A 27,098-nucleotide genomic window follows, 5' to 3' on the forward strand; every position below is an offset into this window, starting at 1 on the left:
TTTGGATTAGCTCTAAGCCCAGCAGTTCAGGCAACCTTGTGAAATTCTGTGAGCCACTTTTAATAAAACAGATTAAAAACTGTGTTAGAAAATTAATTCATTTCTATCAACAACATACACGTTTCAGTGACTAACAGCAAAGACTCAAACTGCTTAGCAGCAGTAGTGATAATTGGGAGTGCCCAATGGGGAAAGTCACTGACAGCAACAAAACAGTGCGTGTTTCTAAAAAGGAACTGTAAACAGAGAAGATCCCCCCATGCCACTTTACTGAATCAACCTATCAAATAACGGCCACTGATTTATAATTTGAAAATAGTGACAAGCTCAACTCCAAAGCTTATGCTTTTAAACAAGATTCGACATGTTTTATTTACATATTTTTGACATACATCAACGGTCTTATACAATTAACTAAATCTAGTTAACAGTGAGGATGGAACATAAAAGACACAATTCCAAATTTTAGTCAGGTTGAAACACATTTTCACTAACTGAAAGATACAATAAACAAGCAGCCATTGTAAAGTTATAGACTGTATGTCAATTCACTTAAAATTCAAAAGTCAGCCACACAGCTATAGAGACAATGGGAAATTTGCAAATGCAAATATTACATATGCAGGTAGAACGCATGCATGGCATCACATTTATTCTTTATCTTTTAAGCTATTCTTAAAGTAAACTGGAATAAGTATCTTAATAATATATGTACATCAAGGCACATTCTTTTCTTGTGCTTTAGGAATGATTTACATGTGATTTGCTTTTATTTTCATTTTATACCTTATATTAGCTGCTAATACTTAAAAAGTTTAATTTTAACAATTATAGTTTGAGTGGTAGCTACCCACAGGAGAGAAATGTGGCATCTCCCTATGGTTATTTTGAAAATCAGAAAACTGGATAGCTTCTACAAGTGGGAATTTAAAAATCAAACACACAAATTAATATAATTCACAGGTAACTTTTAAAAATAATTTACTTCCAACAATTTGGTGGACCATAATCAATTTCTTTGAGTAGTATACTATAATGAGGGCTGAATTGAAGACTTCACTATTCTGAAGTTACTCAACAATTATATGGTATCCTCAGGACTGCTTTAGATGTCTATATTGCTATCCTATTTCTAAATTGCAGTTTTTCAACAAAATTGAACAATTAAAACATGATACAAAAGCTGCAAACATACCAAATCTAGTTTTAACTTGTTCATTCTTTCAGCAAAAGAATGAGATCTTTTTTTTTCCATTTAATGTCCCATGTTATCAAGAAGAAATTTCCCATCAACAGTGTTTAATAACAGTGTTCTTTGCTCGTGGTCAATTTACTTGCCTTGAAGAGATAGTATATAGTAAGGCTTTAATAGGCATTTCATGCATTTTAAAAATCAGCTATGTATTTAAGGGCTCCCCATATAGATAAGTATACTGTGCAAACTTGATTACAACATGTAACTCATTAAGTGCTTTAAAACAGAATAAATCCCTGACTTATAAGGGGTTAAAATAAATAGTAAGTCAAGAATCACAGACCTGAAGCATTTTAAAAATGTAATGTACCTATGCATCCTACTAAAATGCTTTATATTAGAATTTTTTTAGACCTATAAACAGGGCAAATGAAATCACAGAACCTATTTTGAGAATAAAAGAAGAAAATCTGACTAGTACAGCCTTTTAAACTCAAAGTAGATGATCATGTCAAAATGCAAGTGAAACTATAGTTTTTAATTTAGTACAGTCCTTTATAAACATCAATTCATAAAAAGTACACCATGATAAACCAATGCCATCAAGTACATTTGTTTTCAACTTCTTTACAGTAAATGGACTTTTCAACAGAACCTATCAGCCAGACAAATCGTTTAGAAGTGTTAAAACCTCACCCAAGAGCCCAGAGCCTTGACATACAGGCTCTAGGCAGACAGTCGCACAGTACTGTAAACAAATGTTCTGTGAGTTCAGTATACAATGCTAGGACCCTTCTTTCTTTCTCCAAGACTATATTCACTCTGTTTCTGAAATATGTGCCACCTCTACTTCGACAGTTTGAATCGCTTCTGCAACTTCAGACAGCTTCTGTCCTTGCTGTTGTGCCAACACGTAATTAACCACTTGCATAATACTTTGGTCAGAAAGCGTAGATACTGATGGACACTCTTCCGTAGCTGCCACGGCTTCGAGTGCTTCCATGGTCTCTCCTGTCACGACCACAGTCTCAAGTTCTTGAGGACCACTGCTTTCTTGTTCCTGCATGTCTGCTGTTAAGATACTAACAGCATGCTCCACTTGAGTTCCTTGGTTATGAAACTGAAGGGTATCTTTTTCCAGCATAATTTTGCAAGGCACATAATCTCTGTGGAATTTAGTCATATGTTTACGGAGGGTTCGAGCATCTATATAGGCTTCGCTACATACAGGGCAGACGTAGGGCCGTTCACCAGTATGCGTTCTGACGTGGCGTTTTAGAGATCGGGCATCAGCCCAAGCTACTCCACATGTTAAGCATTCAAATGGCTTAACTCCTATTAAGAGAGAGAGGTGTTCCCAGAGATACAAGTTACTGAGAGGCAATTCTGATTCCATGAACAGTCTCATTTAACCTTCCCAGCAATCCTGTAATCTTAGGATAAGGAAACAGAAGCTTCAAATAGCCCAGTTCAGCATAAAAATGCTGACCTACAATATTAAGCTCACTAAAAAAGGAATCCATCTACATACACAACAATCAGGTATCCAGGTTCAGGATCACCTCAATCACGTGAATAATTCTTAGATAATACAGAATTCATCTCTTGTCAAGGAAGGTGAGGTAACAGGCAAGAAGGCTGGTAAAGGGGGAATCACGATTAGACTGGCTTTTTATTCTATTTACATATATACACAGGATGAAGTATAGTTACCTTCATGGTTGTTCATGTGTCTCCTATACTCTCTTAGCTGAGTGAATTTTCTTCCACATTGTTCACATACCCGTTCCAGGTTCTGCTTCGCTCTTCCTTTTTTTCCATGGGTAGCTTTCTTTACATGCCTTCTGAACAATGCTTTTTCATAAAATTCTTTGCCACATATATTACACCTATAATGGGGGCGGGGGGGACCTAAATTATTTTTTCCAAAGCACCAGCATACAAAAAAATTAATCCAAGTACATACATCTCAATTAAGTTCAGATCCTGCTCCAATCTACCTACCTATAAGGCTCAGTGACTGAATGAGACTTCACATGGGAATACCAATCTTTCTTCCAACTATAGCACTTATCACAAAATTGGCACTGGAATGGCTTCACACCAAGATGTTTGTTCATGTGCTGACGAAGATCTCTAGCTTCAAAGAAACTTTTTTCACATCTGCAGTAAAATTCAAGAACTCGATCAGATCACTGTATTATTTTTTTAAAACAAATTTCCAAGACTCAGTATATTTTTGGGTTTTATAACTCTAGAAAATGATCCCAATTGAAAACACAAGAATGCGCTACTATTCCAATCTTGTAGTAAAGGCTTCAAGGTTTTAAGTTCTTTTAGCTCTTAACTACTAGAGACATTTTACTTTTTAATGTTTTTATTTAAATTCCAGCGAGTTAACCTACAATGTGATACTAGGGGTACAATATAGTGATTCAAAACTTCTGTACATCCAGTGCTCATTGAAACAAGTGTACTCCTTAATCCCCATCACTTATTTAACCCATCTTCCCACCCACAGCCCCTCTAGTAACCCTTGGTTTGTTTTCTATAGTTAAGAGTCTGTTTCTTGGCTTGCCCCACACCCTCTTTTTTCCCTTTGCTGGTTTGTTTTGTTTCTAGTACTAGAAACATTTTAGAAAGAACCATGCAGAGCTCTCAAAGGCCATTGTATAAGACATTTATTTTCTTTCTCTCCCTAAACCCCATCTGATCTCCCTTTTTATCCTCGCCCATTTTCCGTCCATGTGTTTGGAGTAGGCCTCACCATTGACCATAAAGATGGAGCAATTGTCTCAGGCCTGAGTCAATCAGAGCACAGCATTCCCTTGGCTATAATTACTGATCCAGGGATAATCGAATGACTTAACTAGATCCAATGGGCGTCAATCTCAGAACCTGTATAGGAACTACCAGAAAAGCAGCTTGACAATTTGGGAGTCGAGAGGATGTGAGGCTGAAACCATTGTTACTGCCATGTCCACAGAGTCTCAGAGACCAAGTGCTAACAGATGTGAATCTAGTTTACATTAAACTATTCAAACTCCCTAGATTTTACCACCTTTCATTCAGGCCAGTTTAGGTAGTGTTTTCTTTCACTTGCAACTAAAAATCTATTAATAATAAAATAATTTTATTAAAAAAAATTTTTTTAAACCTTTATTTTTGAGAGACAGAGCACGAGCAGGGGAGGAACAGAGAGAGAGGGGAGACACAATCCGAAGCAGGCTCCAGGCTCTGAGCTGTCAGCACAGGGCCCAATGCAAACCCACAAACCGCAAGTTCATGACCTGAGCTGAAGTCGGACCTTTAACCGAGTGAGCCACCCAGGCACTCCTAAAATATTTTTTTTTATAATAAGACTAATAAAAGTGAGAAAAGAAAATATGGCAGAGTAGGAAACCCCACAAGCTCACAAAAGCATTGGCCAAAACTAGCCAAAACTATGAGGATCAATTTTATTAGAACCCCAGAAATGGATTAAAAGTGTACAGTGGCCAGGCAAATGTTTAATTAAAAAAAAAATCAGGGGCGCCTGGGTGGCTCAGTCGGTTAAGCATCCGACTTCGGCTCAGGTCATGATCTCCCAGTTTGTGGGTTTCAGTCCCGTGTCGGGCTCTGTGCTGACAGCTCAGAGCCTGGAGCCTGCTTCGGATTCTGTATCTCCCTCTCTCTCTGACCCTCCCCCATTCATGCTGTCTCAAAAATAAATAAACGTTAAAAAAAATTAAAAAAATCATTAAATCTTGTGAGAGAGCTTTGTAGCATTTGAACTCCCCTGATCCCCTTTCCCTGCTTCTCAGCTGAGCAGCAGCCATGAAGACTGCATTCCCATGATGGGCTCCTGGTGCCAGAGGGACTTCTTCTTAAAGAACTGTGCTGGTCTCTTTGGACCTATCCGGTGACTCCCTCAAGGATCCCCCCAAAAGGGCCTGCATTCTGGAATCAGACAGTGGTGATGTTTCCACAATGTACTGAATGTACTAAAAGTTAGTGAACTGTACACTTTAAAATGATGAATTTTTTGTGAGTTTTACCTCAATTATAAAAGACATTTCAAGATGCTTTGGAAAATAAAAAGAGGAAGAGAAGAAAAAGAGTCTAAAGAGAGGAAAAACTAGCAGACGGCTTAGCACTTTAGATGAACAACCTAGAAAAAAATCTCTGGCTCGCACTGGGGGCTCTCACTTCCTACAATCTCTGCCTCCAAGTAGTACATTTGAAGAATGTCTTTAAAGTATTTCAAGTGAGTGATTTACATGGTATAGGATATCTAAATAAAACTTAAAAACCATAAATAGCAATATCTAGGCAAAAAAAAGACATTAAAATAAAAAATAAGTAACAATTGAATATTATCTTCAAACAGTTTTTTCAGGTTTATCAAGTTATAAAATTGTAAGATATCTGAAATGCACATCATAATGGTTTGATACATATATCCATTGTGAAAGGATTCCTCCCATTTAATGTATCCATCATGTCAGATATATGTATATATATGTGTGTGTGTATGTTTAAGTTCTACTCCTTTCTCAAATTTCAATTATATAATAGTATTATCAACTATAGCTACCTCAAATATTTTCTTCTGAAAACAATTTTCAAATAAACCTATTAAGAAACACAAGGAAACTGAATAGTTTGTGTATTAAATACTTACTGAGTACAATGATAGCCTCGAACTTCAGGCTTTGGCTGGTGTTTCTTTAGGTGCTTGCTGAGGCCAGAGCCCCTGTGAAAAGACTTTCCACAAACTGAGCAAAGGTACTTGGACTCTCCTATAAAAAATAAAAAACATTTCACAAATCCAGCAATCAGGTGCTCTTCCAACAGAATACTTTGTTACACTTCAGAAGTTACTTTACCAAAGGGACACAGAAGCTGTAACATTTGGCAGCCATCTTCTCAGAACAACAACAAGCCAAGTCAAAATCTTCTGTTTCTTCTCAACTACAGTACTAGCAAGGCTACTATCACTACCCAAAGAATGTGACACGCTTGCATAATCATCTGGATTATAATAATACAGAGGTGAACGCAAGTTCTAGAGCCGATATCTACCCTTCACTAGCCATGGCTACATTATCTAAATTATGCATGATTCACTAGTGAGTACACATTTTGCTACACTGAGGGAAACAATGACTTTTTATACCAATAAGATAGCTCTAAACTAGATTTAAAGAACACTTTTTAGCCTTAATTTGAATTTTTTTAAATGTTTATTTTTGAGAATGAGACAGAGTGCAAGTGGAAGAGGGCAGAGAGAGAGAGAGAGAGAGAGAGAGAGAGAGAGAGAGAGAATCTGAAGCAGGCTCCAGGCTCTGAGCTGTCAGCACAGAGCCTGACACAGGGCTCGAACTCATGAACATGTGAGACCATGACCTGGGCTGAACTCAGACACTTAACTGACTGAGCCACCCAGGCACCCCAGCCTTAATGAAAAAAACTGCACACACACAGCCGTTAGTATATCAATATAATTTCTAAAACATATATAGCACAATAATTAACTGAATTATGGTATATAATGGGTAGCTAAGTTAATACAAATTTCTCATTACCTGTGTGAATACTCATATGTTCTTGAAGACTCCGTTTGGTAACAAATGACTTAACACATAGTTCACACTGGAACTGCTTTTGTGATTGATGGAGACTCTGGTGCAATTTTAGACCATGTTTATAGATGAAAGTCTTTCCACAGACCTAAGATAGCACAGGTATTTATACCAGTAAAACAGAAAAGAGAAACCGGGGCTATTTCTGAAGAATGAGACTAGAGAAACTATATGCCATTTTAAAGAAAAAAATTATAAACAAAATGACAAACTGAAGCTGAAACAAATGTCAAGGATATTTAGCTGGCTGACCATCTTCTGACTCAGAACTTAACAAATATCGCTACTTTTCTCACATCCACTGGAGGTCAAAGCCATACAAAAGACCCTCATGCTGTCCTTGTGAGACTAATAAACAGTATACCTTATATTAAGAGACATAACAGCTTAATCAAGAAAATATACTAATTTATTGCTACACAAACTAGAACAGTGCTTCTCAAACTCTGTGATGAATCAGTCTTCCTTTTGTCAATCCATTTTTTGTTAAATATGCTAAAAATGTCACAACAATGTAACTGCCATGAGAGTTTCTAAAAGTCCACTCTCCATTTCTGTACATATCTTCCATGGACCACACATTTTGAGTAGTGCTACACTACAAGACCAGAGGCCCAATTAATACTCAGTTTTAAAATTTATGAGTAAAATGATGCTTAGGACTTGGCTTCAAAAGAAATGAGGGGAAAGGGAAGTAGGGCAGTGAGGGATAGTATACATAAAACACAGCTGATCATGTGTTCATAGCTACTGAAGCTGGATAAAGGGTCCATGAGAGTCTATTCTATTCTATTCTCATATAACAAAAAGTTAAAAAAAAAGGGGGGGGGGGAGAGAAACATTAAAAATTTCACTGGAAATTTTCCAGTTTCCACAAAACTCATTGTTTCCAAAACTGTTTATTAATAAAAACGAGTTCCACTTATATGCAAGGTTATGGGGGCTACTGGAAAATTTTCACTGTTCCAAACAGCCCAAAGCTGGTTAATCACAGGATTCTTAGCTAGAAGCTGTATTTTGGCATTCAGATAGTCTCAGTCCTCAGCTCTAGAGAAGAACACACAGCTTAGGGAGGATTTTTGCTAAGAAGATTTGTTTAAGCCATGGGTTCCTTTCCAGTCCAGGTAGGTCCCGCTGAAGCTTAAAGGGATGAATGGGATAATGAACTAGTTATTCTCACCTAACATTTTCTGAATCACAGTAAGTTTCATGAACATCCTAAACTGATTCATTTCAAATTACAACAAGTTAAATAGCAAATCAAAGAACACAACTGGGAATTTCCCTTAAACCAGGCAACAAACTGAAAAAGTCACAGAATTCTCTGTGACATTTTACAACAGTAAGAGTGACTCCAGAATCAACCAGTCTCATCACTAGTTAAGTTCAAATTTTCTTTACATAACAAAGTAAATGTCATGGCTTTACCTGGCATGCATGTGGCTTTACACCTGTATGCTTTAACATGTGTATTCGAAGAGAATATAATTTAGGTAATGTCCTTCCACATATGGAACATATAAATTCTCGTTTGGTTCTCCCCTTCTCAGACGATGTTCCTGATGCCTCATTAGACGTGGAATTGGAAGAAGATGAAGTGGGTGCATCTTTTCTGGTATGTCGAATAAGATGTGCTCGCAAGGAGGCACTGTACTGAAACTGTTTTTTACACAACTAAAAGGAAAAGTAAATAAAATTCTGTCTAAATGTAGTTCCATAACAAATGTTAAGTGACACCTGACTCCTATTTCAAGTTCCCGTTTCTTTGTTACGATTATATAAATCAAAAAAACCACACACTATATAAAAGATGATATGCTAGGTATCAGACATAAGGATGAAAGGGGTTAAAGACCCAGACTCTACTCTGAAGAGGTTTATAATCTAACCACAGAAACAGGATTTACATGTGAAAGAGTGAAGTATTTAGGAAGAGGGAGTAACTGAAGCAATAGACAAAGGCATCAATGAGGAGACTAGGTCTATCTAGAAGGAACGGTAGGATGTCAACAAGAATGCTACCAATAGAAGTACTACAAATTGTTAGGTGGAGCAAAACTAGGGGTTGGAAAAGTAGAAAAAACTCTGATGGTCCTTGGATTTTATTCTGTAGTTGTTAGGGATTCATGAAATATTTTGTTCATTCTTTTAAAAAAATCAAAGTTATATATGCTCACAACCTATATTTAATTTTTTTAAATAAATAAAACTCGTCTCTTGCTCTATTTCTGCCATTGTTTTTTAACTCTCTCATGATGCTTGCTTACCTTGGTAACTCTAAGTAACATGAATAATGGATGATGACTCTCTCCCTTCACCCTTCCACTCCCTACACATATGCAGGCCTATTACTTTATTTTCTCAATACAGCTATGTTGTAGTTTTGATTAATTTCTACATTCTCATTTTTTCAATGAAGTAATTACTATTACAGCTGGGCCACAGAGTACACTATGATTCTCTTTCCCTTCTTTTTGTTTTGTTTTGCTTATTTCTGTTTGTATTTACTGATTATTCATCACCAAACCTTTCCCTCAATTGTCTACTGAGGGGAGATTTAAAGATATCACCTATGAAACAGACCTCCTTCAAAGCATTTTGTCCTGCTCCAACCTGGACTGGTTGTTTCCTATGCTTGGACTCTGTAGAATTGGACCCCATGTTTCCCGGTTTTCCAGGTCTTTCTCACTTTAGTGGAACACCTCTGCAAATAGCTTCCTGAGAAAGGGAGTCTGGGAGGTAAAACTTTTGAGACCTTGCATGTCTGAAACTGTTCTTATCTACCATCACAAATAACTCATAGTTTGGTTACAGATTTTAAGTTAGAAACCAGGGCCCTTTAGAATTTTAAAGACATTATGCTTTTCTTTGTCTTTTGGCTTCCACTGTTGCTGCTGAAAAGCCTGAAGCCATTCTGATCTTTATCTTTTCTATGAGTCTGACCATCTGTTTTCTCTATTGTTATTCATAAGAAATTTTCTTTGCCCCTTAATTAGAAGATTTCATAATTTATCTTGATATAGATTTACTTTCATCCATGGTTCAGGGCCTGCAACATGCCCTGTTTCACAACTTTTTTTTTTTTAAATCTTAGAGAAAGAGAGGAAGCAGGAGAGGGGGCAGAGGGGGAGAGAGCGCAAGCAGGGGAGAGGGAGAGAGATAAAGAATCCCAAGCAAGCTCCATTTGTAGCGTGGAGCACTTAATCCCACAATCCTGGGATCATGACCTGAGCCGAAACCAAGAGTTGAACACTGAACTGAGCCACCCAGGTGCCCCCATAAGGAAACTTCTAAATTCTGATATTTTTCTTTATTGCACCAATGATTTCCTGATCTCTGTGTTCTCTTTTTGGTGTTATCTGGATATTAGATATCCTACACCAATTCTCTAAATTCCTTCACTTTCATTTTCTAACTGGTCTTCTGCATTATTTCTGAGAGATTTAGTCTATTTCCCAATTTTTCTGAGATTTTTGTATTTGTGGATTCTTCAAAGTTGCTTTTTTTCCTTGAAATATTTATTCCTGAATCTGATGATCCCTGATATCTACTCATCTTTCAGAATGTTAAAAAATTGATTGGAATTTCTGTGTAAGTATGTGGGGGGTGGCGGGGAGTTGTCAACCACTGGCTTTAGTCAGCACTATCTTCAGGTCCTTTGTTATTGTGCTTTGGATTTCTCATCTCTGAGAAACTTTTTTGCTTTTGGGTTAAGGGTCTGACTGCTAACATTCTGGGACTTGAGACGGGACAGAGGACTTGAAGGGTTTCAATATTCAGTAAATAAGGTTTTCCTTTTCCTTGTTTTGGGTATAGTACATTCATGTTCACTGTATGCAGTGTTCCCCAAAACAGTCATGGTTTTAGCTCTTCCAGAGAGTAGAAGATGGATCTTTGGCTGAGGGAGTGGTTGTGACTTAACTGCTTCTTACAAAATTTTCTAACAACCAGATTCACTTCTGCTTTCAAAGTAGCTATATAACACCAACTCCTGAGGCATTTGGTAGTTCTGCAATACAATTCAGATGGATTCTTAGCTTTCCCCACTGAAAGCCTGGAATGAGCCCTTTTAAATCTGTTAAATCAGCTACTACCTCCATTTATCAGGGTCCAGGATATAGTTGATTTCCTCTTTACTCTTTTATGAACTTACATTTTTCTTTAAATTTATTTATTGTTTTTTTAAGTTTATTTACTTATCTTCAAGTAATCTCTACCCACAAGGAGGGCCTCAAACTTATAATAATAACCCTGAGATTAAGAGTCATATGCTCTAAGAGTCATATGCCAGGCACCCCTGAGCTTATATTTTTTCAGTGATAATTTTACCCTTGTCTTACTAGGGTATCAGGAAGAAGCAAAGACAGGTCACCGTTTTTGTTTTTCTTTGTCAAGGAAATGACATGTACAAATCAAAGATGACTCTTATACCAATATAAGGGAGAAAGAGCAACACAGAGACTACAAGTAGTAGAATAACAATGAAGCAGCAAAACTGGGTTCTATTTATCATGAAGTTAGATAAATCATCTTTAATTAGCTTTCCAATTACTTACCGGACATTTGTAATCTCTAGCTCTTTCATGTTTCAGTGTATGCATTATAAGGGCATATCGTCTCTGAAAAACCATTCCACATTCCCCACATTTATGGGATGCTGCTTCTTCAGTATTCTCTTTCGTATCCCTTTTTGGCTGTTTCATTTTTTTCCCTCTTTGAACTAATTTCTGGGCTACCTAAGTAAGGGATAGAAAACACAATCTAAGTAAGTACAGCCATTTTGATTTTTAAAGTCATGAGTCATATAATATTTCAAAATGGCATTACATTATTAATACCGGTATTTAAAACATTAAGTTGCTTTCCTGCACCTACTGCCCTTCCTCCCCAAATAATTTCACCACAGGTATAAGTTGATGAATAGAATGCTTTTTACTTAAAGGTAAAACTACAAAGGTCAACTCTTCGTCATACCTGTTGAACTGCTGACTTGGGAATGGCTTTCCGTTTCTGTAGCTTTTTCTCCATTCCTTTGTGTAGTCGGATATATCCCCCTTCATTAACAGAACGCTGCCGAAGTCTGCTTCTGTAAGTTTCATCATCAGTGCTAAGGTCTGGCTTTGCTGTCAGTGCAACTAGATTTTCCTGATCTTTTAAAGACTGGCTAAGGTTCTGCATTTGCTCTGGAATGTCTTCAGCACAGATATCTTCACTTGATGGGTCATTTCCCATATCACTGTTTTCTGGAGAGTTACTGATCACATTCTCTTTTGAAAGTTTGGGATTAATATCAGAAGGTGCGCTATCTTCTCTGTTTAAAGTTTCTACTTCTGTCTCATCATTTTTTGTTACTAAATCAACAGACTCCATTTCAGGATGGGAACCAGTTATACAGCCTGCAGGTGACAGAGTGGCTTCAGCTTCTGAAGAAACCTGGGGTTCAGGGTGCTGTCCTAGCTCTCCATTCTGCTCAGTTTCTGGCAATTCTCCATTCACCAATAGTACAATTTCACAGTCCCCGAGTTCAGTAGATAATGTTGTGGTCCCCTCGTTGCTAGCCACAGGAGGCACAGTGCCTCCATTTTGTTCTGGTAAGTCCTGGGTGGATGCAACTGTTTGTACTTCACCCTTCTTATATACTGTTAGCTGCTTCTCTTCCATTAGTTTATGCACACTCTCACAGATTTCTAAAACTTCCGACATGAAAAGATGACGAGCCAGGATGGCTACATCAGCCATGCTACAGAAGTCAAAACTTAGCACAGAAGTGTAGGCAAATTCCAATAAAGGAAGGAAGCTTGCCTTACAAAAACCTGCATGGAACAAAAAAAATGGGGGTACAAAAAAGTTAAAGGTCTACTAAAACACCTTAGAATAACAATTAATACATGATTATGATATATAAAATAGAATATAAAGGCAAATATAACCATTTATTCTGCAATTAAACACTGTGGATTTGTTTTGTGTTCTGGTTGCTTAATAAACCTTGACTAACTCACTTCAATGAGCCGAGTCTCTCAATACCTAAAATAGAAAATAGTATCAGACTTACTACCTCAAAGAGTTGCTGTAAGGCAGTCATTTTCAAACTGTACTCCTTAGAACCCCGGGGGTTCCTCAAATTCCCCTCAAGAAACAGCTGCTGGAGAATGGAGGGTAAAAAAAGAGAGGGAGGCAGGTGAGTAGGCAGGGTTCAACCAACCTGTCCCCTAACCTCACTTCTGTAAGTATAACCATATATTTTAATAACAGAAGTCCATATAAAAATGATTGTGAACAAAGGGTTTGACTACTGAAAATTTAAAAATAAGATCTAACACAGGGGGTCAGCAAAGTTTTTCTGTAAAGAATCAGTTAATAATTATTGCAGGCCATAAGGTGTCTGTTTCAACTACTCAACTCTGCCACTAGAGCTGAAAAGTACAGCCACAGGTAACACATATGCAAATATACATGGCTGTGTTCCAATATACTTTACAAAAAGAGAGGGAAATGAGGATTGCTCTGTGGGCTACAGTTTGCGTATTACTGGCTTAAGGAAGGAAATAATTACCATACACATGAGGTATTACATTTTTATTTTATGTGAGAAAATGAGATCAGTTTATTTCTAAGTTCTCAATATTTCACTATTTTACAAAAGCCAATATTCATAATTCAAAAATAAGATAAAACAGTGATAAGTCCAACTCCATCTCCCTAACCAGTATAAGAATCTGTATAGCTTTCCAGAGCTTCTTTATACAATTAAGCAAATAATCTTATTCCTCCTTCTTGCAGTAGGTGGCATATAACTTATACTTATTCCATGCGTTGTTTTCTCATATCATAATTTAGCTTAAAGATCTTTTACAAAAATATAAAGAGCCAAAGCAACCTTTTAAAAACTCACATTTGCTGTATTATTCAGTTTTGACTCAAGGTACATAAAATGTAGTCCTTTTATAGAAGTAGATGATGAACAAGGAAGAGAAGCCTTAAACTGTGAGATATATTAGCATTCCAGTTGATCATGGCTAATTCAGCCATCCTAGGAAAGTTGGTAATTAAATAGGCTGAAGCCATGTTAATCCTGCTACAAATTATAAGACCAAGTTAAATAAGCTTGAGGTAAGTATTTCTTTAAAAAAAGGTGGCGCGGGGGGAAGAAAACCCACAAACAAAATAATGTATTTTGGTCTTTTACCTATACCTTTTAAAATTTTTTTAATGTTTATTTATTTTTGAGACAGAGAGCGAGCGTGAGCAGGGGATGGGCAGGGAGAGAGGGAGATACAGAATACAGAATCTGAAGCGGGCTCCAGGCTCTGAGCTGTCAGCACAGAGCCCCATGCAGGGCTTGAACCCCCAGACATGAGATCATGACCTGAGGCGAACTTGCACGCTCAACCGACTGAGCTCCCCAGGTGCCCCTTATCTATACCTTTTTAAGTCTGAAGTCATGAGAAAAATTTCCCATGAAAGAATTAACACTGTTCCAAGTAACAGTTTAAATATATAAAATAGTTTTTTTCAAGGACACAAGTCATGTTTACCATAAAATACAAAAACACAAAGGAAAAAAAAATCATTCATAATTTTGTCAAGAGATAATAGGCAGATAATTTCAGTATCTTGTTTTTACCCCTAGCCTTTTTACATACAATATACACACTCTGCAAAACAATCAAAATGACAACAATTTTGCAAGATAATAAAAAATTCCAGAGATCCATTACACAACAATGTGAACATGATTAACAATAGTGAACTGTATACTTAAAAATCATTAAGGCTGGGAGGCGGGGGCGCCTGGGTGGCTCAGTTTGTTAAGTGTTCAACTTCAGCTCAGGTCATGATCTTACGGTTCGGTTCGTGAGTTTGAGCCCCGCATTGGGCTCTCTGCTGTCAGCACAGAGTCTGCTTCAGATCCTGTCTCTCTGCTCCTTCCTTGCTCACGTTCGCTCTCTCCCTCTCAAAAATAAACATTAAAAAAAATGAGGAGGGTAAATTTTATATTGTGTTTACCAAAATTAAAAACTAAAAAAAGAAAAAACAAAAGGACAACAATGGTTGGTAATAGATGGTGTTAGGGAATGTGATCAAAAAGACAGATTTGCCAGCTGATACATGAACTGGATGGACCCTGGGCACTCAAAGGCTCCCCTCCCCACCTTCTTCCCTGTCCTTGGAATGTGAGTTCCACTTGCCTTTCCTGCTCCCAGAGACTGCTCTAAGGACATAACCTTGAGATAGTGACGTGATACTGAAAATATCTACACAGTTTATGTGACTGGACCCAGTTAAGGACTCTTACAAACTTTTAAGATTTGGTGGGCAGGTGCAGAGATACATTCATCTTGCTGCCACCTAAGACAAGCCTCATACATAAGCGCCCTTTGCTTGTTAAAACTGCCACCTACCAATCTGGAATGGTTTGCCCATTTCTTTGGTCTCTCCCTGCCTTTTGAGTACAGGGACCAATTTCACATTACACCAGGGAAGCTCATGGGAGAGTTATGAGCCAACAGACAGAAGAATTATGACAGGGACTTCCACATCCAACAGTATGGCAGACTAACATACCCTAATTTGACCCAATTACTTAAAAAAAAAAAAAATAGGACATAAAAATTTTTTTAAGTATTATTTTAAATATACTTGGTGCCCCAGCATTGAGTGAAACAGGTAAGAAATCCTTCCTGATTAGTCATGACCTCAAACCAGGCTTAATCTAGTAGGATATTTTGTTGAATATATAGCACTTTGGTAGTCAAAAAGTCCTCACGCTCAGAATTTAAAGTAGTCCCAGACTGGTAATGCCCTCAGAATCTTAAGAACCAAATGTTTTCTCTGTGGAGAACACTTTCAACCCAAAACTCAAAGTTTCCTACAAAGTTCTGAAGAATATAAATTCAGTGTGCACAGATTTTTAATTACAAACAAGGCACCATGAATAAGAGCTAGTGGAAACAAACAGCATGAATCAAACCAGCAAAGATTTTTATTGCTATGATCACATATAGAAAAGTCAACGGTGGCATAACACCAGTAAAGAGCAAAAGGTCATAAAAAGTAGCCCCCTAAAAGAGATACATGAAAAGAACTACATAGAGCCTCTAAAAAATGGAAAAGAGGGGCCCCTGGATGGCTCAGTCAGCAGAACATGCAACTCTTGATCTCAAGTATGTGAGTTCAAACCCCATATTGGGCACAGAGCTTACTTAAAAAAATAAATAAAAAATAAAATAAAATAATAAAAATAGAAAAGAGACTGGAATAAAAAAAAACCTCAGTAAATGAATTTAACGGCAAATTAAAAAAAGCTAAAGAGTAGGTGAACTAAAATTTTCCAGAATATCCTACACAGAGATGACCAAAATATAAAAGAAATTAAGAGACACAGAATATAAAGTGAGAATGTCTATCTAACTCGAGTTTCAGAAATGTAGAAAAGAGAAATTGAGGCAGAAACAATTTTTGAAGAGATACTAGCTGAGACTTTTTCTCAACTGAGAAAAACAATCTCAATTGCTGGGTTCAGGAAGTCCAACAATTTCTATGCAGGACAGTTAAAAGTCAAAGATTCCCATACTGGATTAAGAACAAAATCCATAAATATGATGATGTTTAAAGAGAAATCTAAAACCTCAAGATACAAAAAGGCTGAAAAACAAAAGATGGAAAATATCCTAGGCAAATAGTTATGAAAATATTGTTTACATACCTAAAAAATATTTACTAAAGTAGTCAAAATAGAAAAATAAAAAAATACTGTTTACAAGATTTTAATGGTAAAAAGTATTACTAAACATAAAGAGGGTCATTATGTAATGATAAAAGGAAATTCTAAACTGTTTTGTATCTAATAATACGTCCTCAAGATACATAAGACAAAAACTGAAGAAACTCAGTAACAGATGAATCACACTAGTTAATACTCTAAAGCACCTCTGTCTATAACTGATAGATCTAGGGGTGGCTGTGTGGCTCAGGTCATGATCTCATGTTTTGTGGGTTCAAGCTCTGCGTGGGCCTCTGCACTGACACTGCATAGCCTATTTGGGATTCTCTCTTTGTCCCTCCCCCACTCAACACTCTCATGCACATGGGCTTTCTCTCTCTCCCAAAACAAGTAAACTTTAAATAAAAACCTGAGAGATCAAGCACACAAAATAATCAGTAAAGAATTAACAAGCCACAATATATTGAATATTGCTTCCAACTAAAAACATTTACGTTCTATTCAAGCAAAATGAAACTTATAAAAATAGACCACATGTAGGATTAAAAGCAACAGAACTGCAGTATTAAAGGGAAATTTATAGCCTGGAACTCTTAAACTAGAAAGTTGGAACGGCTGGGAGTTAATGGGTTAAGGATTATACTTAACCAAAAACAAAGTAACACGGACTCCTGTCTCAGTTGGTAGAGCATATGACTCTTGATCTGGAGGATGTAAGTTTGTGCCCCATGTTGCGTGAAGAGCTTACTTTATTTTATTTGCATGTGTGTAAGTGAGGGAGGGGCAGAGAGAATCTTAAGCAGGGTCCAGGTCCAGTGCTGGGGCCTTGGGCTTGGTAGATCCTGATCTCAGGACTGTGAGATCATAACATGAACTGAAATCAAGAGATGGATGCTCAAAAGACTGAGCCACCCAGGTGCCCCAAGCAAGAATTTACTTTTAAAAAAATAAAACAAAAAGACAATAATGTTCAAATAAAATAAAAGGAAGATTAATGAGAAGAAATTAGTAAGAAAATAACAGCTGTTTTTCAAAAGGTGTGTTAAGAAAAATTAGTCAAAACTTGGTAAGAGGTAAAAAAGACTATTAAGTGTTAAGAGCAGTGTTGTACCTGTACCACTGATTGGCTGAAAGAATTTTTTCTTCAAATTCTGTTATAAAGTTTTAATATCTTACTGGTTTCCTCAGTTAACTACATAAAACTTTTGGATTATATATGCATAACAGTTTTTTAACTTAAAAAAAATTATGTTTTGGCTAAGTGATAAGCAAAGTTTTTCTGTAAAGAGCCAGGTAAACAATACATTAGGCTTTATGGGTCACTGGTTTATGTAGCAATTTTTAAATTCCGCCTTTCTAAGCTCAAAAGCAGTCATAGAAAAAGAAAATGAATGGGTGTGTCTGTCCCCAATAAAACTTTATTTACAAAAACAGGCAACGGGCCAGAATTGGTAGGATTAAAAAAAAAAAAAAGGAGTCAGTAAACATCTAGTAAGAAAAATGTAAAGGGTGGAAAGGAAAGCAAAAAAAGAAAAGGGAAAAGAGAAATGAAAGAAAGAAAGGGCACCTGGCTGGCTCAGTCAGTCATGTGACTCTTGATCTCAAGATCTTGAGTTCAAGCCCACAATGGGCATAGAGCTTACATTAAAAAAAAAAAAAAAAAAAAAGGTTAAAAAAAATGAGAAAAGGCACAAATAACCCATATCAAAGAACAAAAGTATCTACATTGACAGGAAATGTGTAGAAGACAGTAGTATTTAATATTTTGTGCCAACCAAAAAATAAAGTAAATTACATTAAATTTTGTGCCAATAAACTTGAAAATTTAGATGAAATGAACCAAATTCTGGAAAAAATGTAACTTTCTATAAATTACTTAAGATGAAATAGAGAACTGAATACTTCTCTAACCATTAAACGTGTCAGACTAGTATTTAAAAATCTTCCCCTCAACTCCACTACAGGCCCAGGCAATTTTAGCCACCATTCTACTGAACATTCAAGAAACAGGTAATTCTTAATCACACAGTTAACAATTTCAGCGTATCTAAAAATTGGAGGGAGCATACATTTTATAACACTAGACCAACTCTGATATCAAAACACGAAATAGTATGAAAAAGAAAAAACAAGAATTACTCATGAATATACATGAAAATACTCTAGACAACATTAGTAAATCAAACAGCAATTTACACAAAAGGCAATATAACATGACTGAACTGGATTTATTTCAAGAATGAAAAACTGGTTTAACGGAAAATCACTGTAACTTCCACATTAACAGAATAGTAAAAATAAAAATGGTTTCAATAAATACAGAAAAAAAATGTAATAAATCAACACTGTGGGAGAAGGTCATCAAGATTTGACTTCCAGTTGACCCTTGAGCTTGACCCAGGCAACTGGAGGCCCCTCCCTGTTCCTGGAATGTGTTCCACTTGCATAGTCTTGAGAGAGAAATGTGGTATTGAGGCTATCTGGACTGGGTACATGACTGAGCCCAGTTAAGGACTCCTGCATACATAACTAAACATAGTTAAGGTCTGTGTATAAACTTTTAACATTCTGGCACAGAGATCTATTCATCTTGCAGCCACCCAAGACAATCCTCACACATAAGTTCCCTTACCTATGAAACCTGCCACCTACCAATCTGAAGTGGTTTCTTTCTTCAGTCTCTCGCTGCCTCTGTGTACAGAGGGCCAGTTTTATTTATTTATTTAGAGAGACAGTGCATGTGTGAGCAGGAGGGGGGGGAGGGAGGGAGGGAGGGGGGAGGGAAAGAGAGAAAGAGAGAGAAAGAGAGAGAAAGAGAGAGAGAGAGAGAGAGAGAGAGAGAGAGAGAGAGAGAGAATATCCCAAGTAGGCTCCGAACTGTCAGTGTAGAGCCTGACATGGGGCTTGATCTCAGGAACCATGAGACATCATTGACCTGAGCCAAAATCAATAGTCGGACACTAACTGACTGAGCCACCCAGGCACCCTCCATACATGGGGGCCAGTTTTAGATTATACTTTGGAACCTCCTCAGGGAGTTATGAACCAACACCATTTTTAGAGAGAATTTCCTTAACATTAAATAAAGCGTTATCTATTTAAAACATTTACTAAATGATAAAAGCACTTTCTTTAGAAATGGGAACAAGGTAAGTGAACCCTCTTCCACCATTTCTATTCAACTATTTTTTTGAGGTCCGGGACAGCACTGTAAAGCAAGAAAACAATTTCAAAATATAAAGACTAGAAAGGTAGAAACAAGACCATTACTATTAGCAAATAATATATTTCTTTTATATGGAAAACCTCAAAGAATGTATAAATGACTGAACGACTAAAGGAATTTGGCAGTATTACTGTATATAAAATATACACCAAAAATAAATCCGAAATTACATAATTTTAAGAAAAAAAATAACAGTTTCAAAACATATAAAGTACCCTGAAATAATCCTACAAAAGATGTTTGAGACTGCTATGGGTAAATCTCTAAAAGTTTATTAATTCAATGTTATCTCTATCAAAATACACTATTTTGTGTGACTGTGACAAGCTGCTTTTATAGTTTATATGGAAGAGCAAAGGGTTATGAAACTATGATCCACTTGAGTAATAAAGGTGGGAGACTTTCCTTATTATAAAGCTATGGTAATTAAGATCAGGTGAAAATACCGTAAGAGAGACCACCTATAGACTAGAACGATGCCTAGAACTGGTACCAAATATGTGGAAATTCATCAACTGGCAAGAAGAGGATGGAGTCTTCACTAAAGGGTTCTGAGACAAGTGATGATCAAATGGGGGAAAAATGAAGTCAAACATCTATCTCACACCAATAAAATTGTGAGCAGACTAAAACTTAAATATGAAAGAAAACTATGAAAATTTAAAAAGATAATCTATGAACATAGCTTTATGACTTAGTACAGAAAATTTTTTATAAGCGTTAACAAAGGAAAACAATGATTAATTCAACTACATTAACTAGGTAATTAAAAAATACATTATTTTTAAATTCTGTACACATATTTTATACTCTTCACTTAGTATTTGAACCAAATAAAATTTACCTACTTAACCTGCTATTAATTTACATTATATTTGCTGGACAATATATAAACATAAGCATATAGAATGAAGAACAAATGTGTCTTTTTGTTGGAATATTAGGATGCTGCACTGCAGTTAATATAGGGCAGCCACTTCTTTTGCTATAAGCTGCTGAGAAACTGAACAAGAGCAATATTCATACACTTCTCTCTTTCTGCTTCAGATGCATGAAAAGTAAGAAAAAAATTCCAACGCTAACGTATATCAAAAGACTATTATCCATGGTGCCTGGGTGGCTCAGTCGGTTGAGTGTCTGACTTCGACTTAGGTCATGCAAGATCTCATGGTTTGTGGGTTCGAGCCTCCCCAGCAGCCTTTGCACGGACAATGCAGAGCCTGCTTCAGATTCTATGTCTCCCTCTCTCTCTGCCCCACCCCTGCTCATGCTCTCTCTCTCAAAAATAAACATTAAAAAAAAAAAAAAAACAACTATATCCATGAGGAGTTTTATTATTCAGAGGGCCTAGTAGAAGACATATTTTCTCTTGAGTCACCAAACCCAGAAAAAAGTAAATTATCACTAATCTCAAATGTAATAAATACAATTCTATGATCCATGAAAGTTTTTGCTCACCATTATATCCCCAGAGCCTATGCTAGTTCCTCGCACATAGTGGATGCTTAATATATATTTTCTAGTAATTCAACACATAGCTACTGCTAAGGAAAAATATGTTATTTGTCTTTCCAGAATAAGTTTAAAAAGCGTAAGGTAGAAAAGGATCAGTGGTTAACTAGGTAAGTATTTATAAATCTGGATAAAGTCATTTTTTTGTTTCAGAAAAATGATATTTCACAGTCATGTCAGTAATTCAGTAACCAAGAGTTACAGTAAGTTAATATTACAAGAAATGTATAAATACGGTTACCTATTTAATTCTTCCTAAATTTTCATTTGTTGACTCCTAAGCCAATATATAAGTTCTAGTGAGTCAAAAGAAAGTCAAATTATTCATTTATAATAACAATAATAAAATCAAAGAAAAACAGCCACACTTGGAATTTTGATTATTGTACATTAAACAGTTTACTGAACCTAATGAATTCTAATAATTAATCTTAAAAAATAAAAAAGACTTACAAAAGTGCTCTATTATTATGTTCCACAACACAGACATAGGCAATTTTTTTAACAAGCAATTTTTAAGTAACATATTCACTTAGTGTAATATAACACTGATGCAGTTATGTATTTCTCTCAAACTGTTTTTAGCCATGTAAAGGTCAGAAATTTTTCTGCCACTACATCTGTCTCACCTAAGAGGTAGTGACAGAAAATGACAGCCTTTTCCAGAACCGCACCTTGGAAAGCTTGTTAGAAGAAGGGCTTCTTCAATTCGCCTTAGTCTGCTGCTCTAAGTGGGCTTCTCCCACTGCAGCACACACCCTGAGTTTCTAAGACAGACACACACCCACCTTCCAGTAGGTACTTACAAACAAAAAGCAATAGCATTAGAAAATTCTTACCAGAAAGATCCACCACTGCCTCATGACTGGAAACAGCTCCTTTCTCAATAAAAAGATCTCGAAAATATTCACTATTAGCTGACAGAACAGATTTATGAGCTTTGTACTCCTCTCCCTCAATTAACAAAGTAACATCACAGAACTGGTTGGAGAGTCTCTGTTCGTTGAGCTGCTTTAAGACAGCCTGACAATGTTTTGGAGAAGAACGTTTCACCACTCCTTTGGTGTCAACCTATCAAAATAAGTTTAAGACCAAGAGTTGTATTATGTATCATCTGTATTTCTACCTTTAACAGAATTTAAAACGTGACACATTATTCACTTTTAAAGACACCATTAATTAATATGAAGAAATAGCCAGATATTCTTTATTACCTATATATTTAAATTAAAAGAGCATTCTTACTATTTTCTGCCATGTTCCTGCATCTCACTTCTTGCTGCCTTTATTTACTAGTCAGAAATTTAACGGTGTATGAAAGTAATGCAGGTAAAAAAAAAAAAAAACCTAGCCAATTTTTTTTTTTTTAACATTTATTCATTTTCGAGAAAGAGAGACTGTAAGCAGGGGAGGGCTAGAGAGAGGAGGACAGAGGATCCAAAGCAGGCTCTATGCTGACAGCTATAAACCCAATGCAGTGATCCCACCAACCGTGAGATCATGTCCTGAGTTGAAGTCAAGACGCTCAACCAACTGAGCCACCCAGAAGCCCCAGCCAGTTTGTTTGTTTTTTTTAATGTTTATTTTTGAGAGAGAGAAAAGGAGACAGAGACAACCCGAAGCAGGGCTCAAATTCACAAACTGTGAGATCATGACCCAAGCTGAAGCTGGACACTTAACTGACTGAGCCACCCAGGTGCCCCAAGACCTAGCCAGTTTAATTTACCTTGTTTCATGACCTAAAGATTGTTTCCAGAAACGTATTGTCTACCTGTACCAATATACCATTTATTTATTTATTTTATTTTCAGAGAGAAAGAGAGAGACAGAGAGACAGAGACAGAGAGAGAAGCAGGCAGAGAAAGAGGGAGACAGAGAATGCCAAGAAGGCTCTTCACTGTCAGTACAGAGCCCAACATGGGGCTCAATCTCATGAACCTCAAGATCAGGACCTGAGATGAAATGAAGAGTCCAATGCTTAACCCACTGAGCGACCCAGGTGCCCCACCAATATACCATTTAAAAAGGCAGGAAGAGGGGCATCTGGGTGGCTTAGTCTGTTAAGCGTCTGATTTTGGCTCAGGTCATGATCTCACATCACAGTTCGTGAGTTTAAGCCCCTATTGGGCTCTCTGCTCTCAGCACAGAGCCCGCTTCAGATCCTGTCTCCCTCTCCCTCTGCTCCTCTTCTCCTCTCACGGGCACACGCCTGTGCTCTCTCAAAAATAAACAAATATTTAAGAAATAAAATAAGACAAGAAGAATGATTAACAACAAACCAACAACCTACATTCTAAAGAGACTTAACTACAGGAATATTATAATTAATGAAAAAGCAGTCTTAGCATACTTCTGGTGTATGTAGTAACAGAGTGTATTACCTGAGACTTACTTAAATTTTAAAGACTTACTTAAATTTTCAACAGTCAAGCAGTTTTGGTACTTTAAGAAAAAATTCACGAAGACTACAAACCTAATACATTAGTTACAAATGTTAAAGCTGAATGGAAAGTTCTACTTACAAATACAAGTTCATGTTTGGACACTGGCTTCTTTTTTGCAGGCTTGGAGGCTGCAGTTGGAGCTGAAGTAAAATTGCTCAGATCATCCTCTGATTCATTACTTTCTTCTCCAGACTCAAGGTCTAGTCCCAATTCTTCTAACATTTCTGAAGTATCTGATATTGGACGGGACCGATCTAGCTTCTCCTGGCATTTGCTACACTGTTTAATGTAATCTTTCACTTGCTTTAATATACCTAGAATAAAAATAAAAATTATCAAGTCGAATTTAATACTATATCATTTGAAAATTATTTTTGGTTCTTTAATCTATGTACACTGATATGTTTGAGTGCTTATGTGTGGACACACAGCATGTAAAAGTGATTTCTTGAGAATGCAAGGTGCATGTTTTCATAGATGTAAGGTTACAGATGATGGTTTCCATTCTTATTTTTGCTTATTCCTAGTTATTTGCTTCCCCACTATATGATTACATAGCAGTACCCATTTCCATGAGAGCTGCAACTCATTCATGCTATAGAAATTGTATGAAAATGCCAATATGACCTTCGTGAACAGTTATATTAATGTGATTACCTCTCCACCCTACTAACATCAGGATTTCCCATGCAATTTGCTTTGGTCAATGGAATATAAATAAATATAATGTGTGCCATGTCGCAAAAGCTTTAAGAGGCCCTGTTTCTCATCGGTGATCTGATCTTCGTCCCCTCTCTCAAATAACATGTTCCAGATGGATGCCATCATTTAGCCTGAATTGCAGATGAAAAACGACAGGAGGAGGGGCGCCTGGGTGGCTCAGTTGGTTAAGCGCCTGACTATGGCTCAGGTCATGATCTCACAGTTTGTGAGTTCGAGCCCCGCATCAAGCTCCGTGCTGACAGCTCAGAGTCTGGAGCCTGCTTTGGATTCTGTATCTCCCTCTTTCTCTGTCCTCCCCCCACTCACGCTCTCTCTCTCTCTCTCAAAAATAAACAAACATTAAAAAAAAAAAAAAGGTGGAGTGAAATTGCAACATAATGAGAGTGTAAAATAAATCTCATTTTTGAAAGCTATGAGATTTTAGGGTTGTATGAAATAACAGTTTTTGTTTTGTTTTTTTTTTTAGGTCCTTGCATGATGCTGGGCACAAAGCAGGACACGGTAATTTTTTTTTCATTTTGATAGAAAAAGCACAAGTGGGGGAGGGGCAGAGAGTGAGAGGGAGAGAGAGAGGGAGGGAGAGAGAAAGAGGGAGAGAAAGAGGGAGAGAGAGAGAGAGAGAAAGACGGAGAGAGAAAGACGGAGAGAGAGAGAGGGAGAGAGAGAGAGAAAGGGGGGGGAGAGAGGGAGGGAGAGAGAGAGAGAGAGAAAGAATATCCCAAGCAGGTTCCGCACTGTCAGTACAGACCCCAATGCAGGATTCTATCTCATGAACCATGAGATCATAACCTGAGCAGAAATCAAGAGTCAGAAGCTTAACTGACTGAGCCACCCAGGTGCCCCACAGCATACACAGTCTTAACAAAAGTTGCTTGTACACAAGCCACTCACAAGATCCTATCGTGAATTTCAACTTCTAGTTCAGCATGTTGGGGCAGGGGTGAGGAGCAGGGAGAATGCTTACGCACACCATCCTCCTTACAAGGTAGGACCAATTAATTTCCATCCTACAAATGAGAAGAATGAAGCCTAAGAGGTAAGAAACTTGTCCCAAGTTGCATCTAGTAAACTGCATTACTGGGTCTCCAAAAGCCATCTGATTTTCAGTATATTATGCTACTTACCCAGGAATACATTTATCCATCACTGTGGCAGAAAATTCTCCCCCTACAATCCCCGCGTAAAATGTAAATGAAAAGGCTCATTACTTAGCTAAAATGATACAGAGGTATATAATAAGTTCCTGAAAAGAATTTCAAGATGTCTAATTATACCATGGTTCCTTTCAACCTTCGGGTAATATTCAAGCAATGTTTCTCAAATTGTATTATGTCCCCTACTTACTAAAAAAGTATACACTGGATTAATAAATTCACAAAATTATATTTGCATTTTATACACACATAATGGGTATTATCACATTCAAAGCTCTAAGAGTTCTACAATGAAGACAGCTGCTTAACAGAAATTTGCCAAATTTATTTCTTATAGATCCTCCCCACCCCCCAACTCCCCGCCCCCTCTGCCCGGAACATAACTCAGAAAATACTGGGTCAGGATTAAATAAAACTTCCATAAAAAGGCATTTATGTGTGCGTATTTAGAGAATATATTCTAATGTCTGAAAATGCTACAGTCAATAAAAGTCTATACCTGTATGTTACAGTCAATAAAAGTCTATACAGTGAGAAGATTTTTAAAAATGATAAAAAGGCTGGATGCATATATATTTTACATATAATTACATAAATAATTAAGAGTAAAATTATATTTTACATATAATTAAGAGGTGCTTGGCTGGCTCATTTGGTAGAGCATGCCACTTTTGATCTCAGGGTCATGGGTTTAAGCCCCACATTGGGCGTAAAGCTTACTTAAAAAAAAAAAAAAAGTTCATTCTCTTTGTCAAAAGAAAAAAAAAGTGAATGGGCTGGGGTGATGAAAAATTTCTCTAGAGTGGTGACGGTCACACAACAATGTGAATGTACTCAATGCTTCTGAACTGTACATTTAAAACAGTAAATTTTATATTATGTATATCTTACCACAACTAAAAAAAAAAGTAAAGGAGTACAAATATAAACTTCCAACTATAAATAAATCATGGAATAAACCATGGGGATGAAAAGTACAACATAGGAGATATAGTCAATAATATGGTAATAATAATTTTCCATGGCAACAGATGATACCTAAGCTTATCATGGTAAACATTCATTATGTATATAATCGTTGAATCGCTAAGTTATACACCTGAAACTAATATATTGTAGGCCAACTACAGTAAAAAGAATAAATGGGTATAAGAGTGGGAAATGACACATGTAAGAGAATACATATTTATAAGTAAAAAAACATACTTAGAGGGGTGCCCTGGGTGGTTCAGTCAGTTAAGCGTCCAACTTCAGCTCAGATCATAATCTCATGGTTCATGAGTTCGAGCCCTGTGCTGGGCCCTGTGCTGACAGCTCAGAGCCTGGAGCCTGTTTCAGATTCTGTGTCTCCCTCTCTCTGACCCTCCCTTGCTCATGCTCTTTCCCCCTCACCTCTCAAAAATAAACATTTAAATAAATAAATGAATGAACATAAAAAAATACTTAAAGAATAAGAAGTAGTGCTGAGGAAGTTTTCATCTTCACAGTAAACA

At 36.8% G+C, this 27,098-nt stretch overlaps 1 protein-coding gene across 3 annotated transcripts in view; it reads right to left on the minus strand.

Moving 5' to 3' along the window:
- Positions 1 to 340: 340 nt before the first annotated feature.
- Positions 341 to 27,098, minus strand: part of ZBTB11 (zinc finger and BTB domain containing 11) — a 31,729-nt gene continuing 4,971 nt past the window's right edge. For 2 of the 3 annotated variants that reach the window (XM_027077648.2, XM_053220786.1), the window contains exons 2-11: positions 23,807 to 24,042; positions 22,124 to 22,355; positions 11,794 to 12,632; positions 11,376 to 11,555; positions 8,248 to 8,493; positions 6,763 to 6,907; positions 5,859 to 5,976; positions 3,200 to 3,358; positions 2,909 to 3,084; positions 341 to 2,530 (exon numbers count right to left, since the gene is read on the minus strand). In XM_027077648.2, the coding sequence (XP_026933449.1) occupies positions 2,013 to 2,530; positions 2,909 to 3,084; positions 3,200 to 3,358; positions 5,859 to 5,976; positions 6,763 to 6,907; positions 8,248 to 8,493; positions 11,376 to 11,555; positions 11,794 to 12,632; positions 22,124 to 22,355; positions 23,807 to 24,042 (2,849 nt within the window). In that variant the 3' untranslated portion in view covers positions 341 to 2,012. Of the gene's footprint in view, positions 2,531 to 2,908; positions 3,085 to 3,199; positions 3,359 to 5,858; positions 5,977 to 6,762; positions 6,908 to 8,247; positions 8,494 to 11,375; positions 11,556 to 11,793; positions 12,633 to 22,123; positions 22,356 to 23,806; positions 24,043 to 25,342; positions 25,908 to 27,098 lie in introns of those variants that run through there. The other variant, XM_027077649.2, reaches the window with a different exon arrangement.

The sequence above is a fragment of the Acinonyx jubatus genome, chromosome C2, assembly GCF_027475565.1.
Source record: "Acinonyx jubatus isolate Ajub_Pintada_27869175 chromosome C2, VMU_Ajub_asm_v1.0, whole genome shotgun sequence".
Classification (NCBI taxonomy): Eukaryota; Metazoa; Chordata; class Mammalia; order Carnivora; family Felidae; genus Acinonyx; species Acinonyx jubatus.